This window comes from Protopterus annectens, chromosome 8.part0, assembly GCF_019279795.1.
Source record: "Protopterus annectens isolate FY-2018-M chromosome 8.part0, PAN1.0, whole genome shotgun sequence".
Lineage (NCBI taxonomy): Eukaryota > Metazoa > Chordata > Ceratodontiformes > Protopteridae > Protopterus > Protopterus annectens.
The window spans coordinates 1,770,082,792-1,770,110,249 of NC_056741.1; the positions used below are offsets into that span (position 1 = coordinate 1,770,082,792).

At 34.4% G+C, this 27,458-nt stretch overlaps 1 protein-coding gene across 1 annotated transcript in view; it reads left to right on the forward strand.

Moving 5' to 3' along the window:
* The window catches only part of LOC122809627 (cytochrome P450 2U1-like), a 522,109-nt gene that overhangs the window by 134,761 nt on the left and 359,890 nt on the right, over positions 1-27,458 (forward strand). The window contains exon 3 of the mRNA XM_044081264.1: positions 21,488-21,675. Within this exon, the coding sequence (XP_043937199.1) occupies positions 21,488-21,675 (188 nt within the window). The remainder of the gene's footprint in view (positions 1-21,487; positions 21,676-27,458) is intronic.

Genomic DNA, 27,458 nt, shown 5'->3' on the forward strand with positions numbered 1-27,458 from the left:
AGCTTCTTCCAACCATTAAAGCCCTGTATCCTTGGGGGATGACTGAAAATAAATCTATGATATCTACAGTAACACATATCAAATCTTTCTTGTAGTATTTTTCTCCATTACTTTTAAAAAAATCCCAAGAATCTTTTATAAACCTTGATGTTAGCTCAGATTTTTAAATTTTAAATCAATCTATTTAGCAATGGGATGTATCTTTGAGACATTTCCTGCCACAATGGGCCTAAGTGAAGGGGGGTAGCCACATTTTAGGTACTTTTTGTATTCCAAATATATTTGGAATAATGGGTTTGTCCAATTTTAAATATTTAAAAGTTTCTATATCAATTAATCCATCTAATAATAAATCATTCAAAATATAATATATTATAGAGTATGCAATAGAAATTTCATTTTTATAAACTCTTCTGTATTTTGTTTCATCCTCTAATATTTCCATCATTTTTCCAACATACATCATTAGATCCATTAGTACCATCCCTTCTTTTTCAGTTTTGGGGAGGTTAGGATACATCTTGTTAATTGCTAATTCTTTTCTTATCTCCTTTTCCACTAGTTGTTCAAAGTTTTTTTAACTGGGGATGAAGAGGTAGATTATGAATACTTTTTCTCCTAAGATAATTGTTCATTGTGTGCTCGTTATCCTTTTTAGAATATATCACCTCTAGGTTTTTCTTCTTAACAAACACTTCCAAATCTATAATAGTTTTACTTACATCACTCTTTTTACTTAGAAACAACTTTATGCCTTTCATAAACAAATTAAATATGTTGAATTAAACTCCAAATTACTATAATTAAATATATTATATTTTTTATAGAAATACCTAAAAGTATCAAGCTGAATTATATTTCCCTTATCCCTCTCTTTTCTCCACTACCATTATTGTTTGTATTCTTGAAAGATTCCTCTAATTCCTCCTCCTGTTGTAGTTGTAATTGTAATTAGTTGGTGTCCTTTCTAACCTTACTACTGAAAACTCCAAAGGGTCTTGTAACTGAAAACAAGGCGGTTTCTACAGTTGTTTGCCTATCTTCACACTTCTGTTGTACTTTTTCTATCTATAGATTCCCCACCTTATAATCCCTTCATTCAACCCTTTCATTCCTTTAATATGTCTCCCTTATTGGACTCTTATTATTTCTTAAAAAAATATTTCCTTTGTATTGTTTAGGCTTAGGGTAGCTGTTCCCTTCTTTGTATTCATTAATATCTCTCTCAGATTTTTTTTATTTTTTCTCCTCAAACTAAAAAACATTTTATCCTCAATCTTTCTTTGAATGTTGACATATTTATTTATTTCTTCCTCTATAGTGAACCATAAGCAAAATAGACCTGTAGTTCTCCATATTTTGCTGGACCCACCTTCCTTGGACAAAGTACTACAGTTGCTGTCATACAGTCTTTGATACTTCTAACCTAGCCTGTGATCTTCTGAAGATCTCTGTCATGGACCCTGAGAACACAGTACTTAGATTTAGTTTGAGAGGGAATGCATCTTGTCCCTGTGCTTTTCATTTCTTTCTAATTGCAACAGTTATATGTCAGCTAACTGACATTCAAGAGGATGATCAGCCTAATCCAAAGTATAAATTTCATTTTTTATTATAGTCACCTTATCAGTGCTAAACATGAGACTGATCAGTTTATAGTTACTCGGCGACCTCAGGCCTTTAGCTACTCCATTCCCCATGTAGTAGCTCTACAGTTACTCATCTCCAGTCAACTAGAAAACTTTATTTAATTTATCCTGAGACAGTTATCCTGTAGAAATGCTAACATCACACCTCTCTGGATTGCCTCCATGACTTTTTCTGACACAAGAAACTATGGAGAACTACAGCTCTATTAGTTTAACGACAGTGTCAGAAAAAATCATGTAGGCTGTTGCTTCCAAGCTTTCTACATGGCCCACCTCATAAGTAATCATCCTAGGACAAGGAGGTCATAACATCACTGTATTCTTCTCTTATAAGGCCAGTTATTGAGTACACACACACACACACACACACACACACACACACACACACACACACACACACACACACACACACACATATATATTTGTGTGTGTGCATGTGTGTGCATGTGTATACATTTTGTGTGTGTGTGTGTGTGTGTGTGTGTGTGTGTGTGTGTGTGTGTGTGTGTGTGTGTGTATATATATATATATATATATATATATATATATATATATATATATATGGATCTATGTCAGATGATCAAGTTTTCAGAGAGTCGAATTTTATATGGGCGAGACAATATGATCAAGCTTCCGAAAAAAAACACAAAAATGTACTTTTTTATGTTTATGCAAGAGGATAAGCTCCCCTGCTCCCCCACCCCCTACAAATTATATATATACCAACTCTGAGATCACACTACAGTGAAGAAAAGGGTAAACTTTCTGATCCTCACTGTACAGCAATCTCCATTAAAAAGCTTTGAGTGTGTGTGTGTGTGTGTGTGTGTGTGTGTGTGTGTGTGTGTGTGTGTGTGTGTGTGTGTGTGTGTGTGTGTGTGTGTATATATATATATATATATATATATATATGTATATGTATATATATAGTTATAAGTTTTTATATATATATATATATATATATATATATATATATATATATATAATGTATATAAACAAAACATTGAGCTCAAAAAAAAATCACAATTGATAAAATACAGTTGTCAAAAAGTTAATCAAAAAGAAACATCACAGCTGGGCATTTTTTAATAAATTTCCATTAAGTAAAAATAATCAAACATGTAGGAAATTAGGACATTAGCTTAGGTGGGCAATATATTTCACCAATGTAAAGACTGATAGAAAGGTAGTTCATTATATTGAAGTTGTTAAAAAGTAATTCTTTAAACATGCTAGAATCCACAAGAGTCAGGTACTGAAAAAAATACATTAAAGGCTGGCAGCATTATTTTTTCTGACAAGAACAATCTTGTTTAATTGATAAATGATAAGTATAAAAGAGAGAGTGAGAGAGAGAGAGAAATGATCCCACTCCCATCCTAATTGCTTGCAGGGGTTTATAGTGTCCTTTGCAATTGCATCCACTCAGCTCCTGTGTTTTGCTCTATTTTTTTTCATTGTATAGCATTTGAGCCAATAAAATACTTCCTTTTGTTAAAACAGTGTTAACTCCAAAAAGGTGGTCTTTTCTTTTTAGAAAAAGTCAGTGCTAGCTTTGTATCCCTGGATCTATCAGACTGCCTTCTAATGAATTAACTGAGAATCAGAACATTGCACAAGTAAAATATTGTAATGCCCTATTGCCTGTCATTGGGAATTACTGGTGTGTTTGTGTGTTTGTTCATTGAGCATTCCTGACAATGCATATAACTTGTTTTTGCCATGTCCTGTTTGTTAATAATCAAACAGTATCTGGTTAAGAGTCTGGATCAGGGTCACAAAGTTGGCAAATGGAGGAAGAAAGAATCAAACTTTGAACCCCTGAGCACACGGATCAACTGTTTAAGAGCTTACAGCCTTAATCCTCTGCACTAACTGCCAGAGCTTTATGATTATCTTTGTGTTTTAGATAAAACACTGAGGACTTGAAATCACTGAGGTGTACAGAGAGTCACTAATGCCAGTCATTAGAGTTTCATAGTTCCAATATCTGCTGATGCAAAACATATCATAATGTTACCTTTTTAAATGAATTAGATTAGTCTGCCTTTTTTCAGTCTCTAGTTTTGCAGAACATCTCTCATTTTGCCTCATATGTACGTTCCCTCCCTCATTAACTTTTTTTCTGCTAAATCACTGAGGATTATTATCAGTCAATAATGCCAGTCATTACAGTTCCATAGTTTATGTTATTCAGGAAAATGTGTGTTAATTCAGCTCCTATTGTTTTGTTCACTTTATAAATAAATTACAGTTATCTGGCACTTAAGGCTATGAAGTGTTAACAGACTACTTCCCACAGTCAAGTAATGGGTATGAACAAATCACTTAACCAGTCACCGCTCCTCTGTCACCCCCTGTAAAGGGACACTTTGTCCAATGGGTTTACCTAGTTAACAGTCAAAATAAAATATTTAAACTTTTCTACCCCAATATTTTTGTTTTTTCCCCGATGTTTAGGCAAAAACAAAAGAATTGAGTGGCATTTTAATCTATTTATTGCAAAATTTGTGGCTTCCTGACAAATTGTTGCAGATTGCAATCACTAAATAACTGGCATGTCAGTTTCAGACTTTGTATCTTTCAGAAAATGCTTGCTACCGCAAAGTTTCTTATTCCAGCAACTTTGTACGTATTTAAGAAAAAATATTGAAAATCTGTTACTGATTTTTTATGTTTGTCTCTGATTCTTGAGCTAAGATGTTGAGCGGGCATGAAGGTTGTCCATTGGGACAGCATTGGGTAGTTCTCACAATGGCAGCTAAAATACACTTCTAGATCATTATTTATATATTTGATTATTCATTTGATCCCATGCAAACATCTGATGTGTATACAGTCATCCAAAGTTCTGAAAGTGACAGTCAGGGGTGTGTGTAAATAGTTGATTCCCACATCCCAGAGTAGTTATGGTTTGAAGGACAGAATCAACTGTGATAAACAGGAACATCATTACATAAGCCATGTTCTTTGGGTACAATCCCTGGTTTCTTTGCTTTGCTGAGTGTTAACAGTGTGTTTGTTATCTGGCTGTGAATAAACTGGCTAGCATGATGTCTTGAGTTTAATGTTAATATTTTAACTATGGCTATATTTTTAATTTATCTTTTTTATTTGCAGGCACATGTGTTTTTGGACTACAACAGTATGAATGCCAATTAGTGCAGATGAGTAAGACTATGAGCCACCATTAATGAATTGCTTTCTGCAGATCAGGGATTTCTGCACCCTTCACACAATTGCTAATTATTGCTTTACTATATGCTTTCTGACTGCAACTCCCAGCTGGTCCCTTGTAGTTTTATGGGTTGCCCGATACATTTTTCAATAAACAAGAGTTTCCACGGAAGAGAAGTTTACTGTTACTTATAGTAAGTCTGCTTTTGTTGTGAAAGTGGTTTGTTAAGCAAATGACTGTCAGTGTCTTTGCAATAAAATCTGAAATAAAAGTTTTAAATTAAATCAAAATCTCTATGATCAGTATAAAAATAAAGAAAATAGTATGCACACTGACAGGTTTGAACAGTGTTTATGGGAATTGGGGACAGACAGCCTAGTAATGGGATATTGGTATGCTGGAAGAGGGTTGTCCATTACCCTGTCTTAGACCCCAACTGACATGACCTGGGTCTGATGTTATTAAACTCAGGCTGATATTATTTTATGTTCACTGATTAGTGAAAAAAACAGTTTTATTGACACTGTGTAAAATGAAGCCTGACTCAGCAGCAAGGCCTAATGGGATAATCGGGCATAAAGTTTCAGTTCTACCCTGTCCAATCTGTCTGTTTCCAAACTCTTTAGAGGTTAGCTATGTTTCTGGGTGATGATGAGATGCAATAGCTGTTAGTGTTCTCAAGGGCAATGGTGCCTGTATTTGTGGATCAGTACATGTAATTGTGGGCTATTTTAGGACTATGCCCCTTACATGTATTCTAGGCAAGAGTTTTGAAGAAACATTGTTAACCATGATAATTCAGATTTATGCATCTGTCTGGAATCAGTCGGCATAGGTTTACACCTAATTGCTCAATCTTGCATAACTGATCTTTTCAGTTTTTTTATATATAACAATTTACTTGATGTACTAAATGAAAATTTACTAGTAGATGTTATGTGCTTGGAACCTAAGAATTTTTTTTTTACTTCTTTTCTTTTCTTAAACTCCTATACTCAAGACTCTGGGGAATATTATAATATAGCAATAACCCACACCCAGAAGTGGGTTATTGCTATTAAACAATGACATTATTTAAGAAAAAAAAGAATTACTTTTCTTAAATAATGGCATTGTATAATGCCTCATTGCTGCCCTTCCGCAGCTGTCTGGTATTCTGCGGCAGTTCTGATGTACTGCACATGCATATGCCTATGCAGTACAGCAGAGCTGTGGGCAAAAGCAACAGAGAAAGCAAGATCTCCATTGCTTTTTGCAAACTGTTTTGCTATGTTAAATGGGTTTAACATAGCGAGACAGCTTTAAAAAAGCAACTGAGAATCTCTGTTGCTTTTGCTATGTTAAACCCATTTAACATAGCGAGACAGTTTTGAAAAAAGCAACAGAGAAAGCAAGATCTATGTTGCTTTTTACAAACTCTTTCTCTATGTTAAATGGGTTTAACATAGGGAGACAGCTTTAAAAAAAGCAACGGAGAATCTCAAACCCATTTAACATAGCAAGACAGTTTTGAAAGAAGCAACGGAGAAAGCAAGAATCTCCGTTGCTTTTTTTTAAAGCTGTCTCGCTATGTTAAACTTGTTTAATATAGTGAGACAGTATGACGCAACGGAGATCTTGCGTTCTCCGTTGCTTAAAAAAAGAGTTAAAGTAATGGAAAAAGTCCGGGCGACTGGACCTTTTTTCCATTACTATAACTGATTTACAACGTGCATGCTGACCAATCAGGGTGCACGTTTTTGAATAATAATGGGGGGTTGTTGTATAATTAATATTAACTCATACATTTATAACTGGATTATCCACTGGTTGGGGACGAGAGAGTATAGTGTCAAAGAAATAGGATTGTCTTAATGTTTCATGTTTAATGTATTAATATCATCTGTCTGATCCCCTAGACAAGTCTGGATGGGTAATTTTAACAATGACTCTAAATTAGGATTGATGGTAACTACCATGGAAGTTCAGATGTTATTACAGGATTATTTGGATGAACTCCTTGGTTAGGTAATATTGAATAATATTGCATTCATTTCCAAAAATTGTTTGATTATACATTTTGGTTTAAAATAATAACACTTCATACTTCATTAATACTGAGACTTTGCATTCAGCTTAAGTTGTGAAAGATCCTCATGTCCTTGTGGACAAATGATTAAAGTTTGGACCATGTATTAATGCAGTAGCAAGACATTGTCATCCGGTGATATGTGACATTTTTGTTCAATCTTATCCAGATGAGTGGACATTATGCTGTTTCTATTTAGATTAGGTAGAAATAGCAATGCCACTACAGACTCATTTGGAAAGAAGTCAGCATGTAAATTTGATAAAGAAAGGATTTCAGGATGAATGTTCTATAGAATATCAGGGACAAAGGAAAACAGGAGTGCTTATATTAATTGCTAGAGAAGCTCCAGTAGTGATACAGAGGGAAAATATAATACTGGCAGATGTGTAGAAGTATTAAGGAGCTACTGACAAGGGATGAGGATTATGCTGGCATGTATTTATATTCCACTTAAAAACTGCTGTTTTGGAGCTTGAAAAACTTGGAAGAAGTAATCAACTTTCAGAAGGGAATATTACTTATATGTGGGGACTAGAATTTGATTTGCAATGATGAGGATGTTATCTGGTGGGGCTCAAAGGGAAAATATAGTAAAAGAGGGTAGATTTCTGAAGAAAATTATGAAAATATTTGTTATGAAAGACATGAATTCAGAAACAGGAAGTTGAAGAGAATTTACATATTATTCCCCAAGGTACAATAATTGGGCTAGACTTGACAGAAATTATATTTCACAGGAACATGCCCATTTAATTTAGAACTTTGATACACACACAATAACTATTTCAGATCATGCACCAATAATTGTTAAAATATAAATGCAGGATAATGATGCACAGATGACATATGAGTGCTTTCCCACCTATCTGTTAAAATAGAGAAATTTAAGGAACAGATAATGAAAATTATCTGGGAGATACGATGGAAGACTGAAAGTACTCCAAAAGTTATATCTAATGGGTGGGCTAAAATAAATGTGGATTTAGAAATAAAGTAAAAATAAAAGAAAAAGTGATCTGGTTAAGAAGTAATACAACTTATTTAGAGGGTCTGACAAGAGTTAAAGTATTACAAACTATTCCCCTGAGTGCTAAAGACAACATAAGGAAGAACCTGGATAATATGTATTAGTTTAGAAAGATTGTTTTTTAAGCAACTGTTCTTGATAATAACTTCATAGCACAAAAATGTTTGGCAAAGCAATGTAGGCGGCAAAAAAGTACAAAAGGCTATTACCAAACTTAAGCCTATAACAAGAAATATAACCAGAGATTAATTACAGAAATTAGAGATATTTCAGAATTTTTACTTAAATTTGCATAAAACAGAGAAGAGGGAAAATCAAGAAAAAAAGCACAAATGGAAATATTTATGAATTACTTAAGTATGCCAAACTTAGAGGTAGATAATGCTCAAAAACTAACATTTAAGATAAGAGGAAATGAGATAAAATGGTGATGTATAACCAATCTGCAGGAAAGTCACCAGGAATAAATGGTATTCAAGTGTAAGTCTGGAAGCTAGGAGGGAAGAAAGTAATACAAGATCTGGGACATTTTTAGCAGTGTAGGGCAGGCACTAACATCCTGGAAAAAATGTGGTGCTTGTAATGCCTTTTTGGTAATGACCCACACGATCCAGCTTCATATACGTACATTTCAATTTTAAACCATGATTATAAAGTATTTATGTCCATAATAGCTAAAAGAACAGCAAAGGTGATGCCAAAATTCATAGATATGGACCAACATGGTTTTGTGAAGGGTAGGCAAACATTTATCAAAATGAATAGAACCATGATGATCCATTGAGAAGCAGAATGTAAGAAACTACTGATGTTATCAGTGGGACTTGATACAGAGAAATTATTTGACAGAGTGAGATGAGATTTTTATGAGTAGGGCAATGGAAGCATTTGCAATTCCTGAAAAAATAAGGTTAATTGCAAGGATAAATGAGGGATTGGAGTCAAAAATCAATGTAGTAGGGTTCCTCTCTGATACATTGTGTCTGAACAGAGGAACCAGGTAGGGTGTCCTCTCTCCCTTTTTTATTTGCATTATACAGTATTTAGAACCATTGGTAAAGAAAATAAGGGAGTCAGAAATTCAAGGTTATAATTGGTACAGTACTCATGAAAAGTTGCTTTATTTATTTATTTATTTTTGTTGATACTATTTAGTACCTGATGGGACCAGAAAGGACATATCAGTGCTGAGGAATATTCTGAGACAGTTCTGGGGTTTTTGGAATATAAAATTCATGAAGACAGAATAAAGGCTATAGCTAGAAGCTATGTAACCACAAATGAATTGGTCCAGCAATACATATCATTATGCGGATGTGATAAAATTAAGTGTTTAGGAGTATGGATTAAAAAGATTTGGTTATGACAACTAAGGATATGTGGGAAGAGTCTAAACAAAATATAATACAAAACCTGAAAATCTGGTGGCTCTTTCCTGTGAATCTGGATAGCAAGATGCAAGCATTGAAAATGTTTGTAGTCCCTTTAGTTTTATACACAGTGTGATGTGATGTATTGCCAGCTCTGCCAGAAGTAAGCATTGGATGTATAACATATGGTAGTATAGCTAGCTAGAGTTTTGTAAAGAATTAGATGTCATTTGTATATCAAACTGATTTGTACAAGTACTTGTGTTGAAAATGTGTTTGTAAAACTGCTTGTGTTATAAATGTGGATCCTGCTGGACAGAAAAGAAATATACCTGTATATCAGTCTGTATTGCAACTACTGGAATGAATATATTGTAACAGAGAATACTGGACAAGAACAGAATAATCTCAGCCCAGCTAACTTTAAAAAATAGTTAAATTACTTGTAGGCCATAAAGATTGTATCTTACAGTTCTGATTGCAACCAGAGACAAAATGTATGTGGAAACCAGGACTAGGAATCCTACTGTATTGTCCTTAGGGGAGAACTAATTGCTACCCTGGAAGGGTGAAAGTTTTTGAAATGGTGTTATAGCTAGACAACACTACAATACATCTTAGCAAAGTTCTTTGTATGTGTATGGTGACACATATATGCAAGATTCTGGCTCAGCTTCTAGTAAAGTGGGTAGTGTGGGAACCAGAGTCAGATGACTAGATGTACATGATGTCATTATGTAATCCAGCACTGAAATTATGTTTTAATACTAGATGAGACAGAACTCCCAGGGCAGTTTGTTTGTGAAACCCAACAAAGAAGGAGCCTTCACCCATATCACCTTGCCTTGGCCTAGTAAATGAACTAAGGGACAGTAATTCTTTAGATCAGTCAGGAAATATAGTGAGATTAGTTGAGCATTGTTTTTCTGTATCTGCCTGAACCTTTCCACTGGTGTTATTTTTAATAGTTCCTGTGACTGAAACTGATGTTTATTGTAAATAAATATTTAGCATTTTCATGTTCTTTTATTATTTGTTATTAAACAGATTTAAACCTTACATTGTGGTTGGTCTTTTAGAGAATATTTTAACCTTTGAGAGTACTTATATTTATTTAGTGACACTGTGGCCTCTCCTGAAAGCCTTGCTGCTTTGGCCAAACACTACCATTTGTATAAGTGTTAATTTTACAAACTATTAGATAACCTGGTAAGAGCCTTAGAGTAGCTGGCTTTGGAGTGTTCTGCTGGCAGTATCTACCTTATAGTCTGGGCAGAGGGGGCACAGCTGATAAATTTGTGCCAGCCTTTCCCAGGTGTGTGTGTGTGTGTGTGTGTGTGTGTGTGTGTGTGTGTGTGTGTGGTGGGGAGGTTGTCAGGTACTTGGAGCAGAGACACAGATCACTGGTTTCACAGAAAGAGTGGTGGAAGACTTGACTTGGAACACAAAGCTGAGGACTCAACTCTATAGCTGTGTCAGTGGGGTGTCTTACTTGGGGCCTCAATAGAGAGGGAAACTCAGCCCCAGGACTGAATGTACTCCCTGTGTTCTCCTAAAGGAAATTGTGCTTGGTGCAGACAGCTGCATCTGGAAATGCTGTGTATATCTATCTTTGTTTCAAGTGAACGTCCTTCACTGGTGTCATTGGTAAGGATTTAGGCTCCTTGATTACTGGCCCAGAGGAGGGACACCACACACAGGTCAGGTATACTTTTATGTACCAGAGGAGAATTTATAGATAGTAATTAATAAAGAGCTGAAAGATTCTGTTTGGGATGGGAAGAGGGCAAAAGTCAAGTGGGATAAGATGATGCTCAAAATAAAACAAGGAAGTTTAGGATTACCTGATCTGAAGGGATATTTTACAGCTACAAAGTTAAGGCTCTTATACATAACACAAGCTGAAAGTTACAATTCAATGTAGAAAGGGATGATGATGAAGCAGGGGTATAATTCAAGAATTAAGGAAAGAATGTGATTTTGGATATAGATCCTTATAGAGAATAACAACAGTCATATAGAATATCATATTCATAAGGTATGACAAAGTTTATTAAGAGCTAAATCAATGTGGGAATGGAGAAAAGAGATTCTGCTGATTGGGATGGGGGCTGGAATTTAGTGAAGGAAGATGGATCAGGAACCAAGGCATTTGAAAAAAATAATTTTAAAAAGAAAGGTAATAGACTGGGAAGAGGCCAAGAAGACATTTTATTGCAGCCTAGTGATAGCCTTCCCTATCAGTGAATGATGTCTGAGTAGAGACAAAGAGAAAAGGATATGGAAATTCTAAATGAAAGACTTGCCTTGGTTGAGTTTTCAGTTGAATATAGAAACTGCTTTTGAAAAGGATATAATTCATGTGGCATGTACAATATCACATGATAACTTTAGGAATCAATCAGAAGAGGTCAGAAAAGACCTGGAAAGGAGAGCAGATGTGTAATTAACAAAGAAACAATGAGAAGACATACACATGGCTCCCAAATATGCAACAAATCTAGAATATTTAGGACTTCTAGCTGGAAGTATTTGCATAGATACTTTTATACCCCAAGCAGACTCCAAAGAAATTTCTTCAGTTAAATAGCAAATATTGGATGCAAGAAGGAGAATAAAGAGCTCTAATGGGAACATGTTTTGTGAGTGCATTGAGTGCAAATTTCAGGCAGTCATCAATACTGAGTGAGCAAATGTAACTAAAAAAATTATTTTTTTAGAAATGGGATACAGGATCTGAGTTGTCTAGACATAGTACAGCATTGTTAGGTTTATTCCTGGTGGCTTCCAAAAAAGCAGTCACAGGAAAATCAATATCAAAACTTAAACCAACTATAGCTGAAGTAGTGAAAACTGTAACAGAAATAAAAGAACAGGAAGCAACATATTTCAAAAAGGATAGTAGTAAATTACTTAGAAAAAAATGAAAATTGGTTGAACAATAGATGGAGAAAATTGTTTTGGAGGAGGAATGAGGTTTAAGAGAGATCAAGAATTGAATAATTTATGTAATGTTGCTTAGATTACATGATATATAACAATGCACATGATATATGATACTTGTAAATGTGAACTTAATAATGATTTGATTACTTTTATATAAATGTAAGTTTGCCTATGTCACAATTGCTAATTCAATACAAGTGTTACAAAAAAGAAAAAAGAAAAGTGGTATGAGAACAGTTGGTTACACAGGACAATTTATACACCTGAATTTATATATGCGATATATAATGAGGTGCTGGCTGGTACATTAGATGTAACTTTATGAAATACTATATATAATACATTTTTCAAAGACATCCTAGATCCAGAGAAGTCTTAATTCTCCTTTATTCATATCTCATCAGAGCAATTACTGAATGTAGTGCACATTTTGGAATGCATTTGTCTAAACATATCACTCAGCTTGAAAGACCACAAATAACAAGATCATTTGTCCCACAAATCTTAGTTTTCAGGAAATATTGAAAGCTGCCTCTCCGTATTCTGTCTCTTATAGACTCCTCCATGAAGATCTGTGTCCTTCCTTTTCAGTTATGGAACATCCATCCCTTTTTGACCTACTGTTCCTTTGCAGAAAAAATGGTTCCTCAAATACTCAGTTAATGGAATTAAACCCTAATCAACAGATAAATAAAACACATTTGGTGTGATAGATTCATATCACAATATACCTGCCACCTCTGGAACAAACTTTCATTTCATGTCAAACAGCACACTTTCTACCTTTAAGATAAACCTAGAAAAAAATGGATGGGCAGCCTCAAATTCTTTGGTCTAGCTTGTCTTGCTCTCCTTGAGACTTGAGGGAACTTCTGCATATGGGTTTTAGGTCTGAATACTGATTATCTTCTACTTACATGTGAGTCTATAAAGCTATGAAATCATTTTAATACAGAAATATACACATTTAATAGAATTTAAAAAAAAAGATTTCTTGAAATTCAAGACACTGTTTTATGGAATCAGTTGCAGTGATCAGTCAGACAGGCTACTAAACTGAGAAACTTTAAAAGCTCACCTGACTTGTAAGCAGTTCATATGACCCTGACTTCTCTTGATTGCAGATTCTGGTGACTTTTAAATGTCATGAGACTAATACAATACAAAGTAGCATTTTTGTCCTTTTAATTCACTTCAACTTTGGGAGAATGGTTCATGATGTACTCTGCATATATAAGTCCATGTAAGTATTAAAACATACCCAGCCCATCGACTTTTCTACAATTGCTGCCATTTTTCATTTTCTATGAAAGTAACTTGGAAATATGCATTTATTTATTTATTTATGTATTTATTTATTTATATCAGTATGTGTTGTGAGTAATTTTTAAATTAAAAAACAGTATTTTAAGCAGTCTTACTTTAAACAGAATAATGTAACTCTGGGAGGGTGGAATTTGGGGTTTTACTTTTCAGCTGAGCAGCATAAAAATGGCTTTTTTGAGGTGCCATTTGTTTGTGTGTATGTGTGCGCATGTGTGTGTGTGTGTGTGTGTGTGTGTGTGTGTGTGTGTGTGTGTGTGTGTGTGTGTGTGTGTGTGTGTGTGTCCAGTCACAGGGCAACAAGATTTCTTCTTCTGTTTTGTTTTGCAAACAGATTCTTTCTGTGAGTAACCAGAAACTCAGTACTGGTTATATTGCCACAAAAAAAGCTCCACACCACTGATAGAATATATAAGAATGTTTAATGAATAATAAGCAGAATAACATGTTAAGTTCTTTCATTTAAAATTGCATTGAAACTATTAAGTAATACTAAATCAGGCATTTAAATAAATTCTAATCACATGTTCAATAATGACATCACAATAAATAACAACTTGCCTTAAAGCCATACCTTACGCAAAATACTAAGTTAAAATAGAACAGTTTAATTGAATATTCACAAATAAAATTAAAATAAATTAAAACTTTGATAATAGCTTATGTTAAAATCTATAACTTTGCTGCCCTAAGTTTTAAAATGCTGGCTAAAGAAATAAATTAATTAATACCTGGAGCCAAAGAAGTGTTAAGTAAAAGTTGCCATCGGACTTTCCTGTATTCCAGTGTATATTCATAGCTCCCAACTCATGATATAAACTCTTCAACAAACTAAATGTCAAATCTTTTGAAATGTTTACATAATAAAACATGTTTATGTGATGCATTGTTTACATTTTAGTATATGTTTGTTTGTTTGTTTGTTTGCAGTTTGTTTTCCAGGATAGTCCATTGGGCTACAAGGAGCCCATTTTTAATGGAGTCCTGGGGAGAAAAGCTCCAGAGAAATGCAAATACTTAGTATAGAAAGAGCACAAATCCATAATATACATTTCAATTAAATGTTAAATACATATTTTGTATATTGCAAACCCATATTTCCCATTTCAAATAGATGCTACATAATACAGAAATAAAAGATTTTCATTAGGAAAATTGCATCAGGTTAATTCAGTAAGTAGTTGTTTTTTTTTTTTTTTTTTTTAGGGAATTACAATGAGGTAAGGATGTAAACCTTTAGGAGGTAGTGACAGGCAACAAAGTTTGGAAAGTTAGGAAGAAAGTGTGATAGAATTAGGTTGGATGAGAGCAAGAGCATTTCCATGGTGAAGTAAGGTGCCAGTGCAGTGAGGATTTAAACAAGGAAAAACTGCTGGTGGTGCAGATGGGAGAAGGGAAAGAGTTCCAGAGGTGTGTAAGAGAGAAGGACATCAATTGATTCCCAGCATGTTGTGTTGGTTTATGCAATTTAATTAGGAGAGACTGCTGGTGGTGCGAATGGGAAGAAGGGAGAGAGCTCCAGAGGCATGCAAGAGAGAAGGACATCAATTGATTCCCAGCAGGATGTGTTGATTTATGCAATTTAATTAAGTTTTGGGAATTGGATCTTAAGAGTCTATCATGTTTATGCATTTCAAAGGTATTTGCTAGGAAGGAGCAAAGAGACAGGTTATGAATGAGTTTGTGTGCTTGGATAAGCTGGGTATATGTGAGGGAGTTTGGTAATTCTAGCCAACTTAGTTGGTGAAGGGAATTAAAGTGGTGAGAAGAGGCTCTATGACCTGCTGCAAAGTTGGATATTTTGTTATAACAAGATGAGAGTTTTGTTTTGAGGGAAGATTGTAGGTTGGTTAGGATAGGTGCACCATATAAAAGGGATGGGATGAGGTATGTATTAGCTAATGTAGTCCTGGTGGTGGGAGAGATAAAGTGACTGTGGCAGTAAAGCATATCTAATTTTTTATGGGTTTTGTTGATATTTGCTTGTAGATGCTTATCAAATTTTAGTTGATTGTCAATGATAATTCCTAGTAATTTTGTGTCAGAAATGAGTTATAGGGGGTATTATTATTGATGGAAATTGTGAAAGATTGTTTGTCTAGGGAAGAGGTTTTGGATGCATTGAATAACATACGTTTTGTTTTGGTTGCATTAAGGGCTAGATGGTTGTCGAGCATTTACTGTTCAGTGGAAGAGAAGGCAGCTTGTGTTAGATTGTTTAGAGTTGTGATAGAAGGGGAGGAACAGATTATAGTAGAATCATTGGCATATTGGATGAGACTGGAGTTAGGAATGGTTTGGAAGAAATCATTTATGAATGTGTTGAATAGTAGGGGGCCTAGAATGGAACCTTGGGGGATGTCTGTGGATGTATTAAGGAAGGGTGAGGTAGCTTTTTTCCATTTAACGGCTTGTTGACTCTTTGTGAGATAGCTTGAGAACCACTGGGTAGAGGAAGGGGATAGGTTAAGTTTAGAGAGTTTGGTAAGAAGGAGGTTGTGGGAAATAGTGTCAAATGCCTTAGAGAGGTCGAGGAAAAGAGTGGATACAAAATGGCCAGAGTCGCGGGCTTTGTTGATTGTTTCTAGGAAGGAGAGGAGGGCAGTGGAGGTACTATGACCTGGTCTAAAGCCATGTTGTGTGGGGGTAAGAATCTGATTATTGATGAGGTAGGGTAAGAGTTGTTGGTGTACACACTTTTCAAGTAGCTTAGAAATAGGGCATAGGATGGTGATAGGGTGAAGGTTTAGGATGTCATTATTATTGCCACCTTTATTGAGAGGAATAATAAAGGCCTGCTTCCAGAGCTGGGTGACTGGCTTTCTGAGATAGACCAATTAATTAGTATGCTGCTAGGGAGAGCAATGGCTTCTGCAACTACTTTTAGGAAGTAGGAAGAAATTTCATCAGGGGCATTGGAACAAGGTTTTAGTTTTAGGAGAATTTTTTTTTATGGTGGATATAGAGATGGGATTGATAGAGAAAGGTGGAGGTTGGTGGCAAGGGATGCTAGGGGAGGAAGGGATGGTAGCACACTGAGGAGGGGTTGTAGAGATGTTGGTGAAGGATGAATACTCACAAATAAAATTAAAATGATAAATAATTAATATGCTTCGGATGTTTATAAATTCTAGAACTCAACTGACTTTCAGTTTTTCTTATATAAATGCCTCAAGTGATAGGCCACTAGCAATGTAAACAACCCCTACTGACTTAACAGTTGCAACATTCCACACACTGTATTGTTTTAGCATAACCTGCCACAGTTACAAAATGTTTTTCATAGATAAATCTACAGTATTCATAACTACCACATTTTTGCCATTCTGTTTTCTTTATTGTATTTAATAGCCTTCTCAAAAATTGTCTTCATGTTAGATCCCTTTTTATATGCAAAAGAAAGTACATCCACAATTTTTTAGTGCTAACATCATGAAAGAAAATATCGCTGCAATGTTTTAAAATAATCTCATTTGCCTTCATGGTATATAGAAAATACATACTGGGTATAGCCATTACTCTATTAAAATCCTTATATGATGACTTTCTGAAATAAAGATATAAATTCTATCATTCTCTTTATAATATCTTCAGCTACACTATTGACAATACCTAGTGGATATCTACCCATAAACTTATTATTTATACAATCTAATTCTTTAAGAAACAAATTATCATCACTAACTAATCTAGACAGTTCAATAATCTGCCCTTTATTAATGTTCCTTTTCTGCCACCTTGCATGATTAGTAGTAAAATATATAAGAATTCAAAAAATTAGACTTACAATAAATATTATTGCAAAAATGTTTAATAATCAAATTCTTGTAAATAGTGGTGGCTAAAAATTTAATGGAATCTCCTGAATGTGACTATGTAAATCTTAAAAATAATGTAGCTGATTTTAAATATTCAAAAAAAGTCATTCTGTATTGTCTCCAACCCATTGTATACAAATATCTTGCAAAAACTGTAAGTTTTAATACAAATACTAAATGATGAATTAAATACAACTTGTATTTCCCAATGTGTTAAATGATATTAGCATGACATGGTGTACTAATTGTACCTGTCTTTTGATGATAATATATCCCCCACAAAATAAAAAAAATGTAATCTAAAACAGATACATTCGGCAATCCAGCTATTGTCAATTCTAGTAACATGAGAATCATCAAAAACTGTGTTCATAAATCACTGCATTCCCATAACAGTGGGTATAAATGTAAAGGGTCTATATCATATGAGTGAATCGCACAAACTGCGAACGCTCATAATATCGAAAGTACCGGACCTCGAACTTCCTATTGTGGGGGGCTGTGCCTCCCCCCCCCCACTAAATATATATTCCAACTTCAAGATCACACTACAGTGAGGAAAGGGCAAATATCCCATTCTTCACTGTACCACGATCTCAGAAAAAGCACTTCAAGGTCCAGTACATTCAATATTATGAGCGTTCGCAATTTGTGCAATTCGCTCATATGATATAAACCCAATGTAAATACATTTTAATGTCAGCAGTGACTAATAATACTTTATCACATTCTGTAGTGCCCATGTCAGACAAAAAAAATGCTATGAGTATTTAAGGACATGTTTGTTTCACCTTCATGTTTACAATTTTGGCAAGTGTTTCTGTTTTTGTATCTTTTGCCAAAAGTGTAAACCTAAACAGGCAGTGAATATAATCCTTATGTACTTTAGGTATTACAAATTCAGATGGAAAAGTAGATGATTTAGCCTTCAAAAAAATTAAATTAAGCAACTTAATGTCAGTAACTTTTTGTAAAAATAAATCATGTGGTATTAAATAAATTATACTATATGCGCTATTGATTTTATTTTTCAAACCCTACTGTTGTGCACATTGTCATTTAACATCATATCCATATGGCTAACAATAATCATAGCCCATTAAAACAATTCCCCATCCCTCCTTTTAATCTGGCCATAGGATGTGAACAGTTTTATCTTAAGCAATTTCATGTATTAATAAGCCTAGTACTTATACAGCAGGAACTTATTATTTTAATAATGTCTGTTATGTACTTCACAGATAAAGATTCTAGTTGTCTACTGATGTACTATGTTCTTCATCTGTAAATATGTTGTAAGTAATTGCTATGTAAATTGTTAATCACTATGCAATCCAATGTAACTACTGTCTGTTTATTTTAACTGTGGAGCTTTTCTCCCCAGGCCTTTGCTGAAAATGGACCTACATCCAGTCGGACACTCCCGGTCAACAAATATCAATAAATAAATAAATGTAGTAGTGTCCTTTCATCCTTAGTCAGATTAAAACATCTTTGTTTGAAGTTTTTACCAAAAATTAGACCTTATTTCTGCTTCACAGGCTTTCTCAAATGTACGCAATGTCAGATATCAAGGGGGTTGTACATACTTCTCCTTTGTAATGTCCCTCATTAGTATGGTGCTTAATATAATTTGTAGAAACATCATTAAATTTAGCTTACAAAGGAATATTTTTTATTCCAGCAAGATATCAGCAATATTAATACTTGGTGAGGGTATAAATATAAAACCTTTAAAAAATAAATTAAAATGCTACTGACTAATATCAATATGGCTGTAATTAAAAATGTGAAAGATGCCCATACTATGAATATCAACATTACCTGAAAGTCCAGAGTTTTTTCACTGCCTTAATCCCTTGCCTCTGCCCCATTACCTCCTCAGTTTCAGTGCGTAACACAAAATTCTCATTTGAAGTCTCGGTATTTGACATATCCCCTTTATTTTTAAACCATGTTGCAGTTCTATCATTTTCTAAGCATCACAAGGTAGAAAACTCAAAAAAATTATTTAAATCAGGAAGTTATTTTCTTTGTGTTTTTTTAACCACTCAATCTTGCTGTAGATTTTCATTAGGAAAGCACTTAACATGTTAATCTATTTATTCTTCATTAAACAAATTTACGTATTCAACCTCTGATGTGTTTTTTCTCTCAATGTAACCAGCATTGAGTTTTTGGTTATTTGTTCCTCTTATGCTTTGACCATGGAGAAAGAGTTCTTTTGTTTTGATTAATGCTTGGTAATTTGAAATCTTTGGACCCACTTTGCTGAGCCCCAAAATGTGGATACTGAATGGCAGAACATACAGACTTACATACACAAAGTTTTAGCCTGCCATTTCTTGGAATAATTCCTTTTCTCCACTGTATAGTGATCTCAGAGTTGGAATATATAAGTTCAGGAGGATGGAGTGGCTTACATCTACTGCAAAAATGTTTAATGGAGAAGAGCGATGTTAGATATTTGCTGCTCTCCTGCAATTTTCTGTATTTTTTCAGCATGTCTTGACTCGACATTTGGAAACCTCACATTTCAATAGAGAGCTGCTTGATTTACAATGAGCATATACAGGCAAACAACCACTGCTTTTTTGGCATATACATTAGCAATCATTGTATAATGTAGAACACTATAGCAATAATAAGTAATTACACATGGTTACTTTTAAGGATAGTGTGTTTTATTTACATCTCTGTCCACATTTGCACTTTAATACTTCAGAGTCCTGCATGTCTTATTCATAGCATAACCACCCCCTTCACCCTCTAAATATTAAATATCACAGCACTGGCCTTTACAATTCATAACAGAAGGTCACAAAGAGGAACAATTTCTTATTTTTCACACCAGAAAGTCTTTACATACTAGACCATATATAGTTAGTGGTGGTGAATCTTTATACAGGCTTTATGTATTTTATAATGTATTTGCTTGCAAATAATGTGGTGCAGTGGTGCAGCAGTTAAGGTTATTGCCTCACAGCAAGAGGTTCTCCAGTTTGATTCTCAACTGGGGTGCCTTCTGTGTGGAGTCTGCATGTCCTCCCTGCGTTTGTGTGGGTTTCCTCTGGGTACTCCAGTTTCCTCCCAGATTCCCAAGGCATGCATCTGGAGCATTTCTTCCTCAAGTCTCTGCTGAAAATAGGCTCTGTCCTAATCGGACGTTCCTGGTCAAGAAATGTTAAATAAAAAAAAATAAATAGGTCTGACTTTAAGTACATTGTAAATTTAGGAGCAAGGCTAAATCTGAGAGCCAAAATCATAGTAGCTATGAGGTATGAGCATAACTTCAGTGATAATTATCTGTTGTATGAAGCTCTGACTGGATGCACCCAGTTGTGTAACTTAATTTCAACAAACATGCTCTTTTTAGATTTCTGTTGGGTTGAGGTTTTGACCAGTTGAATGCATTCAAAAATGGGAATCTTAAAGAAGAGTCATCTCTTCTGGTGCTCTATTAGAAGAAAATACCAGTAATGACTTCCTATGAGAGAGAAAGTAGGCAAAAAGTTACAACTCATTCAGTTGTGATTGTTAGGTTACGTCTTGTGCATTCAACTACCTGTAGGGAAGCTACACTTCACACATTCATACTTGCACACTTTGCACTTTTGTGTTATTCTGCAGTAGCGGTACAAAACCTGCAGCAGTGACACAACCGTAACAGGGAAAGAGCAGGAGTGACAAATCCACTACACAACTATCAACATGAATGTCTGAAATACAAATGTTCCCTTACATGGCATGTGTTTTAGGATTCTGTGTTACAAGAGTAGCAACACTGTAACAAAGAAAAAATATATCTTACAAAGCTATGAGAACCTCAGATGCTGTTGTGTATTTTTCATTGCATTCTAATACAATATAGTGTTAACACCTAAACTAAATAAGCTAGAACTGTGTTACATACATGTTTTTATAATTTTTTCTTGAATTAGCTAGGACATTTACTTTCATTTTTTAGAATACATATTAATTAAAATATTCCTGTACTGCATTATTGAATTGTGATCTTTAATGGTTATTGATTTTACTTTCACCTAGCAAAATGTGTCAGTCTAGTGCATATTCCATTAATCTGTGTTATTAATATTGTATGCAGCTAAGTGCTACAGTGAGCTTTGCTTGATGCTGGACAGTAAAGCAGATGAGCTCTGCTACGAGGACAGATCCAAGCTTCCTTATATCCAGGCTGTGCAGCATGAAGTTTTACGTTTTAAGGAGGCTGTTTCCTTGGCATTGCGCAGTGTGTCCCAGGAAGTTACGCTTCTTGGATATACAATCCCTAAGGTTAGTTATTTATCTTTCCTTCTTGATGTAATTTTCATGTCAAACCAAAACATTAAAGGAAATGTATCAGCAAGTGCTACACTTATTCCTGCAGTGTTTTCAAAATGTTTTAAGCAAAAATAGTCAAACTATATTACAGTACTTATGCAAATGAGCCCATCGGATCTGTTTTTTTTTTTTGCTTTCATAAACCACATACTGTCTTTCAAAGGATGACACTTATTTTTCATTTCCACAGTATTTACACTGAACGTTTTACTATTAGCACATTCTCCATATATGTCAGATTGTTTGCTTTTGTTCTTTTATTTAACTAGAACTTCATCAGAGTTAAAAAACAGGTATAAACTGGACTTTAAAAACAATGTCATGTAATCACATGATTCAATCCAACCAATAATACTAACTCATGATCAGTCTTATAGTTTCATTTATGTTACCGAAAAAACGAGCAGGCAATGGGTTCTTCAACACTTTATTCTTGTAAGCGCTTTCACTGACACCAGTGTATCAGCTTCTTCAGACTAAAATGTCTGAAGAAGCTGATACACTGGTGTCAGTGAAAGCGCTTACAAGAATAAAGTGTTGAAGAATCCGTTGCCTGCTCATTATTTCCTTTACTTTGTTTGGCATTTAAAGGTTTGTTCTAATTTAATTTATGTTATCATCCACCTCGGATAGACTTGAAAAACTTCAAATGTGAAATATTAATACTCCTATAACAGCATTAATGTCATCTCACAGCCTTTGCACCACAAGAAAACATTTAATGTTTATGGATTTGTTGAGACTAGGTGGTTTATCAGCATAAAGCCTTATATGCCAGCTAGACTCACAGCATTCCAATTGGACATTGTAGTGTCCAATGAAGTCACTCATGCTTACTGAGTCAAGCATAAAAATCTGGAATTTCTGGAAATTTTCACATGTAAGTGAAGGTTTGGCTAGGGCATTAACAGTATCTTTCTTCTTGATAGCCAAACAATGTTCATAAATTCTTTACAGCTTTCTTACAATTTTCCCTACATAAAAACCTGGGCAAGAATCATAGATTGCCAGGTAAACTACCCCTTGTGAATTACAATTGTACCTGTTTGCAGCCCAGAAAATTCAGTACCCTCGTGACCATTTGAAGTGTTTGATACAAAGCGCCACTGCTTAAACTTGCCGCACTTGTATGTGCCAAAGGAATACTGTGTGTCAGTTGGTGGCAATATATAACTCAATTCACCCACTAACAAAGCAATTTCATTTATTGAATCAGACAATGGCACAAGTCTGAGTGTGTTTGCTGATCTACACAGTAATCCTTGGCATCAAAATTTTGCCCAGTTTTACTTTTTCTAAGAACCAGCTCCGTTACATCCAGCCTGTTACTGGTTATAATCTTTTTCTTTGCTAGACAATTTTAGATACATAACTGTGATGACATAATTAGACACAATTAAGATGTTTTCTTTCTTTATTATTCTAAAATAGTGACTACTTTCTTACTATTGTGGGCCTTCTGGAAATGAGTGTTCAGTTTTAATACCTCTTTGAGTGATACAAAAGAAATGACTGAGTACTTTGTAATTCATCATTCCTGTAAAATAAGTGGCAATGGCATTTCACTGTTAATGTGTTCCTACAAACATGCTATTACTGTACACAGTTTGACCACATTTCTAATTAATGTGTTTGGTCTTCCTTTTTATATATCATTTCTTTTTTTTTCACAAATATTTTCATTGAGTTTTAAAAAAAATGAATGTAACAATTCATGACAGAAAACAAAGAAACATACACTTTAAACAAATTAATCGGGTCCCGATTAAATTGCCAAATGTTTCAAAGTTCGAATGTCATATTGTCGACACCATATGATCAAACTTTGAAAATTTCGAAGGTGAAAAGCAATGGCTACATACGCACAGAATGGGGAAATTTCCATTTTGTGCACTGAAGTGCTGTCTCGGAGTTGGTATATTTAAGTAGGGGGGTGTGGGGGTGCTCAGAGCATTAAGGTAAGTTTTTTTTTTACTTTTTTATTATATATTTGAGGTTTCAAGTTTTGCGCATATGTTGTCGAACATATGAGGTTCGAAATTTTGAAACTTTGAATATATAATATAGACCCAATTAATCACACAATTAGAAACACTTCATAACAATAAATTAAAATAAAACTATTTACAAAGGTGTCAACTTGAACAAGCATAAGTTAATCATTCTAAAATACTTTTAAATATTAAAATATATTCCTCTTTCTCTGACAGTCAGGTAATGGACTTGTGGATGCACCTCCTTACATCTCATTACAGCATTGCTGATGTTAACATGTGGTAAAGCTTTTATCTGCCATGGGGTTTGATAGTCCTGAAATGAAATAACTATGCACCTTCCTGATGTCTGCCAAAAATACAAGAGTCTTAACTTTAATTGGTGTAAAAACCTAACATGCATGAACTACTGAAATAATTTTCATTATCATTGTCATTAAATTTGTATTTTAGGACACCAAATAATAGTATACCCTCTAATACGTGCTTTATAACCTACAAAGAGTTTTTTTTTTTTGCTAAATAAAGAGGTGGCAGCTGGTGGAATGTGACAGGCCACAAATCTAGCCTTTTGCAAATTTCCTATCTGCAGTAATCTGAAAGCTGGATGAAGTTACTATGGGCATTTATAACCTACAATCTTGTGAATTTTGGCTAGCATTGATGGTTATGGTGATTTGCAGCTGAATTAGACTTCTTATAAATCCCACCATCCCTTTCCTCTACTCATCCATTCCAAGTTTTTCCACACCTATATTCTCTTTCAACAAATCACAGTCCAAACCCACACATACTACACATATTATGCCTCCCATTCTCCTGTCCTAGTAATGTGACTGATTTGACACCATCCTAACTTGGTACCCAGCCATTTTCATAACTTAGTATTGCCTTTACTCTTATAGTCTTACCACTGCAGGAGTATCTGAGCTACTACGGTTAGTTCCTGCTCTCATAACTAGCACTCCCCCTATTGGTGATATTATACTTCTGCGCTTAAAAATGAAAACTGTATTCATAACCCTCATCTATTTAAACAAAAAAAATCTTTATTGCAGACAATACCCTGGATGAAATACAAAAGCAATATAAAATTGCAAGGAATTACTTGTACTGATAACATTCAGCTCATTTCTGGACCATCTTTGTAGAACATCTTACATTTCACCCCTGGACATCACCCTTCTCCCCCTGGTGAGCTAATGATAGCACACATGAACATGAGCAAGAAACAAAATACCACTCGTAGATGATTTGTTGGACCTAAGCGACCTTGATATTCTAGCCCTGTCTGACACCTGGCTGAAACTTAGCACTGCAACCTCGGATGTATCTTTCAGGGGATACAATGTTCCTATTTCCTCCTATTAGAAATCACTGCAAGTATGAGATCAGAAGCAGCAGGAGTCATTACACTCAGGATAGTGTTCAGAATAACATTAGTACCACTCTGTGTTAGGGACCACTGCTACTAACAGAACCAGACAGCGTTGCCTAACATACTGACACTTTAAATGTGGTATTAGTTGATTTATTTCCCAGCACATCTTGTCATATCAGTTTTCCCCAACTCAATAACCTCCTTGTATGTGTTATGTATGTTTCTCCTTCTTTTTTCCCCAGTACTTCATATAGTACTTACAGGTATTTATGTATTTTTTATTATTTGTACTTATTTTGTGGCATGAAGGAACAAAACTCTAGACGCAAAGTAAGTTTTTTTGAAACATGGAGGTGTTGTTTCGGATTCTGAGATTTTGGATTTTGAGAATACGTAATATTTGCTTGCTATGTAGTCAGTCTGTTTCTTTGTATTAGCTAGAATCCTGTTTCTTTTACTAGATCTATGCTGTCTGCAATATATCCCCTAAGACATATAGACCATTTGCAGTATTACATTGCTCTCTGCTGCTAATACATGGTTGATAATTAATGTAGATATTCCAGGATATGAAGGCTTCCACAGATGTTAAAATGAGGTTTCTGGATGTCTAGTGTACATACCTGTATATATATATATATATATATATATATATATATATATACCTATATATATATATATATATATATATATATATATATATATATATATATATATATATATATATATATATATACACACACATATATATATATATATATATATATATATATATATATATATATATATATATATATATATATATATTTATATTCATTTATTTATTGCATTATTTCCATCCTAAATATGTGTGTACATTATATGTAATGCCAGTTTACATGTAATTTTCCATTCGACGTTGTAACTTATCGGTAATGAAAAATCTTGACTTGTGTAATCTTTCCTACCTTAATATAATCCCCACTTTTACTCTAATACCTTCCAAACCTACTTACATTTACTCACTATCCTTCCAACCCTACTTATTCTTCATCAATACAATTATCCTATCCTGGCCTGTCATATTCAGCCCTTCCTCCCAGTCTCTCTTCTCCATTCTGCTCATTTTGCCATACTTTGTGATTTATTTATTTTGTCAGAATTATGCCCAGCCTTTGCTGCATAGCTTGGCATTTCCATCTGTCTCTATGGTTCTCTTATTTCCCTCAGTCCTTGTGTTATCCTTTCCACATCTATCAGTACAGTCTTTACTTTCCACACTTCAACATCTCACACCCATTGCCTCAACTCTGCATAAACAGCCCATCTATTTCCCTTTCCTAGAATATGGTCTCCTGCATATGTTCAGGATACTCTCCCAATTTCTATACTGCCTTACTCCCCTGCCACATGTATAATTAATCAGCCTCTCATCTAACATCTACAGCACGTTTTGGGCCAGAAATCTTCCTTCCTCACCTTCAAGATCATTCTATACCATCTGTACCGGAAGCTCGATGCCGAGTCTGTAATTAACTCAATCCTTCCTCTCATACTGGACTGACAGCTCACATTAATGAAGATGTTTTTAACTTTTTTACAGTTTTCCATATAAATAATTTACTGGTAATGCTAGCCCCAGGCATCTCTTAAATCTCTCTTTTTTTAATTTCTGACTGATCATGGTCTCTGTACTAGTTTCAGTAATTCTTTTATTTGCAATTTTGATTTTTTTCAAGCTTGGATCTTCTGCAGTAGATCATTTTTATTAATAACATAGTTCAAACAGATTTTATTTTATTGCACAGAAGTATTTCCAAATTATATACTGTGACGGTTAATACCAGAGTATATTTTTATTTCTGGAGCACATTTCTAGCATACTAAACGTTTGGAATTTCACCTCAAATTTTCTTACATTGTATTAGATCTGTTTTATATAATTTAATATTGGTCATTGTTTGAGCTGTTTATTTTCACTGGCAAAATATTTGTCAAAAAAATTTATTTTGGTTGGTGTTGTTAAATGTGGGAAGGAACTGGCGGGAAATCTACCAGACATATGACATAATTTATTAAACACTTTACCTTATGCTCTCTGAACACAAAGAAGCATTTTACTATACATTTATAAGGTTTTTGGCATTTATGCTGCTTGCGTAGCTTCTGCTATAGATAGTGATTTTCATAAATGTAACTTTAAATGCTTCTGTATAATTTGTAGCTTCATATCATGTTTAAACTAGTTTTCTGTAATATTTATGTGATTTTACAAAATGTATGTAGCAGTTGAGTCCTCAGCAGTCTACAGCTGAAGAAAAAAAATGATGATTCCCAGTTAGACTACACAAAATAAATTTTTCAGTAAGATCACTAACAGT